Source organism: Eurypyga helias, unplaced genomic scaffold, assembly GCF_000690775.1.
Source record: "Eurypyga helias isolate BGI_N326 unplaced genomic scaffold, ASM69077v1 scaffold15430, whole genome shotgun sequence".
NCBI classification, from domain to species: domain Eukaryota; kingdom Metazoa; phylum Chordata; class Aves; order Eurypygiformes; family Eurypygidae; genus Eurypyga; species Eurypyga helias.
In genome coordinates, this window is record NW_010226629.1 from 24990 (window position 1) to 35078 (window position 10089).

Genomic DNA, 10089 nt, shown 5'->3' on the forward strand with positions numbered 1-10089 from the left:
GCGTCACCAGCGCAGATTATGATGATAACTTCCCTCGACCTGCTGGCCATGCTCCCCTTATTGCACCCCAGGATGCCATTGGCCTTCTTGGCCGTGAGGGCACACTGCCAGCTCGTGGGGTCCAGCAGAGGAAAGAGGAGATCAAAGCCATGTCTGACACAACTCATCCATACAGGGACATTAGAAAGAAGGGAAGTTTTGTGGTGCTCTCCTTTGCTTGGCTTTACCAAGCATCGCCGCCCAACCCCTCCCTGCCGTGAGGTCTAATTCTTGGTTATTAGATAGCCGTGCCTCTTTCTGCCAGGGAAATGAGGTTGCCAAGAGTCTGTACTGCTGCGTAGAGCTGTAGAAAGCTTCTGGTTATTAAAAAAATCTCAGGGCAGATGAGCAGAGTTGGGTATTCAAACAATAAAAGGATTTCTGAAGAGGTATGAACTGATTCTAGACTGGCCTATTTTTTAAATAACAGGTTTAAATTTAAGGGAGTATTAAAACACATGTTTCAGCAATCTTACATTAAGCATTTACTGTGCACAGACACCACCACACATTGACTTGGTGGCTCATATGAGTTATTTAACCTAATATTTAACCTAATATGTAAGGAGTTATTTAACCTAATATTGCAGTCCACAAACCACAGGTGCAATTCTTGCCAAGAGGTCAAAGAAAATGGAAACATCAATCAAAGCTAAAGCAAAACCTTCTTCAGTTTTCTAACTACTACTGGTTTTCTAGTACAGCTCACCTGAGCAGCAAACGCACCTGTCCAAGTGCAGAAATGATTCCTTTTCTCTGTGCTCACTTTCAAAATAGCTGGGAAAAGTTGTGTCAGTAACATGACGACCTCCCTATCACTTTCATCTGAAGTCACCCACAAACCTCAGTGAAACCACCTCGCCAAGAGGAAGCATCTCTCTGGGGTTCTTCCCCTTTTCCTCCTCATTATTCAGCCTCCGGCTGTACTTTTAAGATTTCAGAGACTGAGCATACACTTCATCAGATCACTGATCGAGTCACTGCAATGGATTTCCTACTTGTATTCGTCATCCCCACTCTCAGGCCTGGGTTTACTTCATGCCCCTCCTCGTTCCTTCTTGTGAACACTGGGTCTACTGTTCCATGACAGAAATAACACAAGCACACGTTAACACCAACAAATCCTGTATTATAAGGACTTGCATTTCTATGGATGCTTTGACCTGGGATTTTAAATAAAACTGGGGGGGTGGGGGCAGGGGAAGGATACGGTGGGGATGAGGGAGAAGATCTAAATTACGTACTGCTGCTTAAGGAGCTAAGTTTAAAAAAAAAAAAAAACCACACACCATCTCCCTAAGTCTGTAGTGATGACCAGTTCAGCAAGGAAGAGATTTTCCTCCTATCACGTACAATACTTCAAAGACCAGGGAAGCACATTTCCTTGACTATTTTTGACCCCAAAATAGCACAAAGGCAACCAAAAAACTCTGTGCTGATAATTTCCATCGACACAGCACTAATGGTCTAATATATCCCCTGCAAGATACAATTGCCAAGCATTATATGTATTATGAGTGTTACTATAGGCATAAAGAGCTACACAAAAAGCTTTAACAACTGAATTTTACACCAGCACTGTTGCAAAATTGTGTTCATGTCAGCTATAATGATACTGTTTCCTTTCTTCTCCTTATTTGAGCATTTCGGCTTTTCTTCCTTGGTGCATCTTACCTGAAAGCAGATACACAGAGCTGAAATTCTTCTCCAGTTTGCCCAGGAGCACAGTAAGAAAGCAGTCAGATGAGAGAGAGGTCACGTCTTTAGAGCTTTGGTCATACACCACCACTTCCTGCTTGCAGTCGATTTCAATCTGAAACACAAGTAATTCTGAATAAGATAGGAAGGAGGGAGATGATTAAAAGCACCAATTTATCACCTGCATGTGGGTTCCCAAATAGCTGAGATGCAGCAGTTCAGATATACAGATTTCTTATGTAGCCGCACGCAAACCAGTTTTTATTTTATACTTAATGTGTCTGATCAGATTTAATTCCTTTCAGAATTTGTAAATTGGTTATTTGCTCTAAGCTGACGCCCACACAGTAAATTTCTACCATTAGGTAATTGTATGTCCCTTGTAAAATGCTTTCCCTTCAGCTAGGTTGGTTGGTTTGTTTAAAAACTAAGGTGTTTTTTTTTTTTAAAGAAGGCCTTACCTCAGTTTCTGCTTCTGGATTTCTTCTGTATGAACAATAAAGGGACATTAAGCTGCCTAAAACCACACACATTTTACCCATCTCTACAACTTTATGCATAGTATATGCTTTAGATAGGAGTAATAACATAATAATTATTATTAATGTTAAAAGCAAAAGGTTTCAGTTTCTAACATGTCAAAGCAAGAATGTAATAGATAACTTTTGTAACTGAAACATTTGAAACAAATACCAATGGATTAAAAACCAAAACACATAGATGCACATTAAGTTTAAACAGCTCAGCTGTTTTCTTTTCACTAGTAACACCATCACAAAAAAAACCCCAAAACAACCAAACAAACCAACAACAACCAAAAAACCAAACACAAACCCCACAGCCGAAAACCCATCAAACTACTCACACAAAAAGTATTTTCAACAGTGAGTAGGAGCCAGGATTGACTGAGCTCCAGTTTCTTTGCAAACTGCATGACCATTTGCTAAGCAATTCCCGCCACCACGGATCCTTCGAAGTTTAGAAGGAGAATGTTTCCTGTCTTAATTCCATACATTTAAAGGACTGCGCTTTCCAAGAATGCCAACAGCATTTTTTCTGAGTAATTTCCAAATCTGGGTAGTTTCTAAACCCCTTCCCATTGCTCTGTCACTTAGGAGAGAGCAGGCTACAAAGAATCCCAAAACCTGATAGTATCCAACAGCCCCTTAAATCAAGTAAAAGCTCAGCAAAACTCCATCCCCCAAATTTTTTATTGTTTTTAAATGAAATACCTAAAGAAAAACTATTACAAGTTGCTTTCCAAGCACTCCTTTAAAAAATTACAAGGAATAACAGGAAAATGACCCCTACCTTGTGTTTTGCCGAATGCTGAACGAGCTCTGTAATCAAAACTTTGTCCTGCTGCAGCCTCCGCTTCATAAGCTTGGAGCAGTTGATGTTGATGGCATCCAAGATGTGGGATGTATTGTATTCCACAAAGGGGCGGCTATCGATCAGCAGCAGTTTTTCTGTACCGCTCTCCAGCAAAGCCACCAACTTCTCGGCGACAATGTGTTGAGTCCTGATCATCTCATCGGCCATGACAACAATCAGGCCTCTTTCAGCACCTCCCTCTCTAATTGGCTGCGGTGATGTAATGGCTGTGTACTCAAAGGCTTAGCCACACCATTGTGCTGGAAGCGTATGAGGTCATGCTGGTAGCGACTGGCAAAAGAAAAGTTAAACCCATTTCCAGAGAGAGCTCTTCCACTGAACGTCTCCTCCTGCTTCCAGCTGATGTGCCGTTACAAAGGCTTCGCTCCACAAAGCAGCCCCTCACGTCTGATGCATCGGGAGATGACTATGGAGTAGCCATGGCACAATCCCAACAAAAGAGGCTTTCTGGCCGCCGCTGCATTACATCATTCTTTACCTTTGCTCCCACCCATCATCTTTACACCGGACGAGGAGCCTGTGAGAAGGGGAAGATGAAGACAAAACAAAACACAAACCAGATGAGAAGCCTGCAGAACAGATCAGCTCCCAGGCGAAGTGCACAGCGCTCTGCGTCCCGTAACAAATACGCTCCCGAAATTCCCCTCTCTGCTGCGTATGCCACACACCTAGAGAGAGGGTCGGCAGCTACAGCCTCTGAGTCTCTGTCAACCATCCTTCCCGGGCAACTATCTCACATTTCAGGCAACGCACCCTGTTTTAATCGCAGATTTTGTTGCCACTAGCTCTGCCCCTTCACCAGACTTGGTGGGAACATAATGAACAGATACTGCCCTAAATCATGGCATTTCTTTCAGAAGCAAAACTAATTAAATGTGTTTCACCACTTCACCACTTAGAAGTTGTAAAATTCATTAAGATACTTTTTTTTTTTTTTTTTCCCAAGTTTAATGCCTTGGATAGTGTTTCCCAAACCAGCACCGCAAGTCAGGGAACCGAAACCGTACACAAGAAGGACAAAATGTACATCCACCTCTCTCTCCCTTTAGGAACATGGTTGAAGAGAAACCAGAAGAACAAGATGCTACACTGGGACACGAGCATTTTATTGGAATTAATCACCAAACATGAAGCCTTGCGAATACACTACCTGAAGGTAAAGCTGTGAGCACTGTCTTTGGCCCTTCTGGAGCAGGTGGGAGAGTTACAGGAGGCGCATGACACTTTTCACACTCGCTAAAGAACATCTGAAGCAAACCATTCTTTTGCGAAACTAGACCCTGACAGCATCTGACCCACATCAGCCGAAACGGCAGCAGAGCAGTAAAAACACCTGACAAGCTTCACCACCTGTTTGTATTGCTTCCTCACCGCTGTCCTCGGGCTTTTCCGAGTCCCCCAAAGTACGCTTTGGTGGAACAAGTCCCTGTAGGATCACTCCAGAAGCCACCATGGGGCTTCATCCATGAGGGATTTAGCTGCATTTCAGTGCCTGTGGTGCTGCAGCTGAGACGCAATGGAAAACAGGAGCGACCCTGCTTTGCTCCCGCAGCTCGAAACTCGGTCTCGGTGCAATCACGGACATTTACAGAGACGGCTGTCTACACACGGCTGCGAACAACCACCCTGGAGCAAACTCGATGTTCAGCAGCCTCAGTAATCAACTCCAGCAAGAGGAGATAGCTGAGGGTGGTGACTTCTTCAGCTGAGGTGGTGGAGGTAGAGCCTGCACGGGAAAGGAGACGCCTGACAGAGTTCCTCCCCTGGTTAGTAGGACAGGCAGTTGGGGAATGAGCCATCTGGGCTCAGATCAGTGCCGGGTAAAAGCCAGCTCAGCAAGAAACCGCATTTCTCCAGTTGGCGTGTCTCACACCACCGCATCCCCTCTCCCTGCGTGGGGAAGCGATGTCAGGTCAGCAAAACCAGGCAGCACGTCTCCCACAAAGCGAAGTGCGCCTTCAGGTGAGCCTCGGGGCAGTTCTGGCCCGTGCCCCGAGCGGCCTTTCCACCTCTGCTTTCTGCTGGCTGGGACAGGACCGTCACAAAACTGAAGCGGCCAGATGGAGAAAATAAAAATACAATTGACTGACGCTCATGAGGCAGCGAAACATTTGTACTGACTGACACTCATGACTGACACTCATGAGGCAGCGAAACATTTGTAAACAAAGCAAGTTATGAGGATACGTTTTCCTACATTCTTAATGCACCTACAGGTACAAAGAGGGATGAAGATTTTCTATATTTTTCAAAAAACTAATTTTACACCCTCAGTTTAACAGGTTCAGCTGGAAAACTTACATTTCACTTACAGCGTTGACTTGCTGCTTTGGTTTGAAATGTCTGTTATTTATCTTAATTGCAAGAGAAGTCAGGAATTCAAATGAATTTATAGACAGTTCATCAAAAGTCCTGTTACAGCAAGAGGTCAGTTGTGTTTAGCAATGGGAAATCCCAGGTCAGTGGATATTTTACTCATCAGATATATAAATCTACATATAAAAAATTTTAAATAAATTAAATTCTGAAAAAAGTACAAATTTTACTTTAATAACTCCTCAAAAAAAAAAAAACCAAAAACAAACAAACAAAAACCTGAAAGAGACTTAATTCTTCAGAATTTCATGTAGTGCTGGAAGAAAACCACCATGTTTCACATCAACAGCTATTAGGTTGACAAAATGTGATTTTCTATTTGCCCTGACTCCAGTGCTATACAGCCAGTGCTTTTAAGCTTGTCCAGATAAACAGAAGCGAATAGCAGGGAAATGCATCTTGCTCTAAACTACAAAAAAATTTGGAAAAATTACTATACCAAGCCTTAATTAAACCTATTAAATAAAAAAACCCTATCTTTGTGACCTGGTTGGTGGGTGTGCTCCCCCTCAAAGAGCATTTTATACTGGCCTCAGGTAGGTTTCAAACGACAACAACATTATGGAATGCAGGGGAAAAAAGTGAAACTTGATAGTTGTGTCCATTTTCTTTTTCAGAGAGCAAAAAGTATTCTGCATTTGTTTTATTTCTCCTAACATGTCCTGTCACGAAAATTTTGATTCTCTTTTATGCCAGATACCAAACCCACTGAACTCAATGAAAACTTTTCCACTGGCTCTAGTGGGAATTGGCTCTAGCTCTCTTGAGAGCTAGACAGTTTGTTCGTGAACTAGACAGTTTGTTTTGATGGGTAAATTGCTGACTTGAAGTCCAAGTAATGACAGGAAAATAAAGCAGCTGAGAAACTACAGAACTCTAAAATGGAGGCTGTTAAAAATACGTAAACCTTTAATTTCCAACTTTCCCTTTGGGTGTCTTTTTTATCTTTTAAACACTTATTGCTCACTGTCTCAGCCTTTGCTCTCGTATGGTAGAAGTTTGTTTCAGGAGACTCTTAAAAGGAACTCAAACCAGTCACAATTGGTGACAGGGTAAAGAGCATGTAAAGAACAAGGGAATTGGGCTACCAGGCAAGAATCCTTTTAAATAACACTATTACCTTAACGTATCAGCTATGTGTTAAGTTCCAGAAAGCATTCTGCCTATGGCTTTAAAGTAATAAACTTAACAGTAATGTCACCTCAAATCACTGTGATTGTAATCCTGTTTTGACAGCAACAGCTCCGTTGGGCAGAAGAGGAAGACCATTTTTATCAATTACAGGTTTTTGCTTTAATTCCCTCTGTTTCTGTTACTATCAGAGTTTGGAACTCCTCCTTGGGACCTATCTAAACAAGAGAAACTGTCAGCCTTCTGCTTTAGGTAAAAACCAGAGCCCTCCTCCCCATCCTAGAGGTTGCTCTTATCATTCAGCTTCTATGAAGTGTTGAAATACCTGTTACATTTCCAGTCAGAGTGTGTAGAAAGCTGAAATTCAATTTCTCAACTGTCACCTTTCTGCTGTGCTACTTGCGACTTAGATCACAACTGTATGTATTGACACCACAGTGTCTCATGAAACGATGCAATGCCACACTTTGCCCTCAATAGGCCATTATGTTGCTGTTCTTCAAGCTAGGAAACCACCTCAGTCACAGGATGTCCTACACCGACATCGGGATTACGGAAAAGTGATCTGTAATGGAGCCATGAGACCTGGACAGGCTGGAGAGCTGGATGGGGAGAAATCTAATGCAATTCAGACATCCGAAAGAGTTGATTTTTTAAAACTGTGTATTTTTCGACCTTCTAGAGGCAAACACGTGCACACACGAGAAAAACCACTATCCTCCCCTACAGTCAAATTCCCTTTCATGTTTCTCAGGATGGACACCAGCATAAAAAGGAAACCCCACAGCTGAATCAAAACACATGGATGGCAGATCCTAAACTGCAGGACACAGGCCACTGCTGGCCCATCAGCTGTTTTCAGAGGAATATTTGGCTTCAGTGTGACTGATCCGAGAGCTGCCAGTGGTTCATTAGCCAGTGCCAATGCCATCAGCACCAGTGCCTACCACCACAGCCACAAGTGATACTCAACAAACAAGCCTACGCAGAACTCCTACATCAGAGAGGAACCCCTGATCTAGGGACCACAGGGTGAATTCCCACTCCTGCCAAGATGTTTTACCCCCCAACGTCTACAACAGCCACAGCATTCCCTCACCAGCCTCAGAACCATGGAAATAAAAGATGTTCTGGACAGATGCTTGTAAGCTACGCTGCTGGAGACCGAGAGACAGTCAAGGAGAGACAGGGACAATCCTTGCTCAAGCTGCTACTCATCAGTAGCGAGAAACACAAAGTGTCTACGGAGCACAAGGGAAACATGATTTCTAAGTGGAAGTGAGAAATGGTTATACCTGTGGATTCAGCAAGCAAGCCAGTAAATTCCAAAGACTGACAACACTGTAATAACGTGTAGAGTCTGGGAAAAATAGTGTAACTGCAGTTACAAGAAGCCTGTGTCTTGCCTGCCATTGTGCAAACTGCACAGGAGTGAGATTGCAAATGCTTGTGATTTCAAAGAAGAGCTCTGTCATGAGGGCTCATGTACCTCATCTGAAGGGAATGAGGGTGTCTTTTGGCTTTTCAGATGACTCAAAGTGTCCTCATCTCATAAGCACATCACTTCCTCATGTTTTTTGGGAGGTGGGAGAACACAGACCTTTCCCCACCCTTCCCAGCACACTCCACTTCGGTGCAGGAGTGGAGAGCAGCCAGGAAGTCACTCAAATAGAAACACATAGCTTTTTTTTCTTTAAATGTCACTTACGTACTACATTCATAAAAGAGAAGCAGTTTTAAGAATTTCACCCAGCTTTCCTTTGCTTATCCATGTGATGAGAGTGGCTGCTCCCTCCCCTCCTACTTCCAGCATATCTGTACTTCAGATTCCTATATGCAGTCAGAAGGGAATAGTGTTAGTTTTCTCTTCCTTGTAGAAACAGCAGCCACATGCATTTTAGATTACACACTGTACATTCACAAAAAAAGGCAGGTATAATCCACTGAAAAAATACACGAAGGAGAATTTTCTGTTTAGTGCTCTACTCTCCTTCATCCTACTTGACTAATTACTCAGTTTTGATTACTAGTTCTAAAGAGAAGTCGTCCCACTTCATTCTGCTCACCAATCTGAGAACTGAGGCATGGAGATATGGAGTCAGAAAGGAAATGAGCTTCCCAAGAACAAGCTGCATAAAACACCTCCACTCTAGATTTTTAAGCTCACTCTATTTCTACATTTACTGGTCAGTGACATTTTTACTACCAGCATGCTAAGACAGCTGGGCTAAGCAAGATGAATGGACCTTCCATTTAGGTAACAGTATTGCTTTTGTATACAAACAGTGGTATTTGAAATAATACAGTCCTTTCTACTACTGCAAGAAAAACCCAACCTCCAAAACACCAACACAGCCCTCGGATATGTGCAATGTTCTTGCAAAGATCATCCGCGCACCATTACCAACCCTGAGCAATGAGCCAGATTATCACTCAGGTTCACCTAGAAGCCAACCTCTTTGACAATGACTGTGGAATAATGAACATTTTATTACATGTTATAGCAGGGAAATTTGACTGATAGAATGTGAGCTCATGGGAAATCTTAGAACATGCTGTTGGTATGTTACATCACACTATTCAAAAGCTCAGAGACTTTATTTGGGGACTCCCTTCTCCACCCCATACTAGCAAGAAGCTCCTTCCATTTCAAAATACTTTTTCATTGTAGGTTCACAACGTATAGTTCTGTGACATTCAGAAGGAAAGCCTACCTAACCCACTCCAAACAAATGTTACGAGACACACCATTTTTGGCTTCCTATTGCCTGGGATGCCAGGCAACCAGGAAAAGTTTCAATGGATTTTTAAAAGATTATTCTCCCTGTATGATTTCCAAGTCAAAGCAACTGAAAATTCTGGAGTACTTTTATATGAATTCATTATTGTTTCCTGTCAAAAGCAATGACTCACCTACATTTAAGTCAAAATCTAAAAGGACTGAACAGGATGACACAGGGTGGTCCACATAAGGTGGCCAACAGGGGGAAATACCTAAACACATGGGGGGAAAGAAAATCCTTATTACAAGTAAAAAAAAAAAAAAAACCAACAGAAAACGGATTTCACACTTTGAGTGTATTCATTTGCTGTAAAAATCCCCTAAACGTGTGAAAACCTAGGTGAGACAAGATCTATAAATTCTAGCATTCATTTAAATGGAAATCGTCTGAAATAGAAAGTTACGTTATGCTGACTTTCTAAAAGAAAAGGGAAAAATAACCCACAAAATACAGCAAATCTCTCTACCATCTTTAAGGAGAAAAATGTTGGAGATTCTTAAAAAAAACAACTGACCAAAACAACCCAGTAGCCTTCCAAACACTTTAACATCTCTCCCTGCTAGAAAACTGATCTGTAACTAGCATTCATGGGTGCTGCATTTGCATGGATTCAAACAAACTCACAAACTCTTGTTCAGTACCTATCAGAATCACAGAATGGTTTGGG

The 10089-nt window shown here is 42.4% G+C and overlaps 1 protein-coding gene across 1 annotated transcript in view; it reads right to left on the bottom strand.

Moving 5' to 3' along the window:
• The window catches only part of LOC104511306 (dual specificity protein phosphatase 16-like), a gene marked incomplete at its 3' end in the record, with an annotated part of 28264 nt that extends 24985 nt beyond the window's left edge, over window positions 1–3279 (bottom strand). Inside the window, exons 1-2 of the mRNA XM_010153873.1 lie at window positions 3049–3279; window positions 1714–1852 (exon numbers count right to left, since the gene is read on the bottom strand). Coding sequence (XP_010152175.1) covers window positions 1714–1852; window positions 3049–3279 — 370 coding nt within the window. The remainder of the gene's footprint in view (window positions 1–1713; window positions 1853–3048) is intronic.
• Window positions 3280–10089: the final 6810 nt, after the last annotated feature.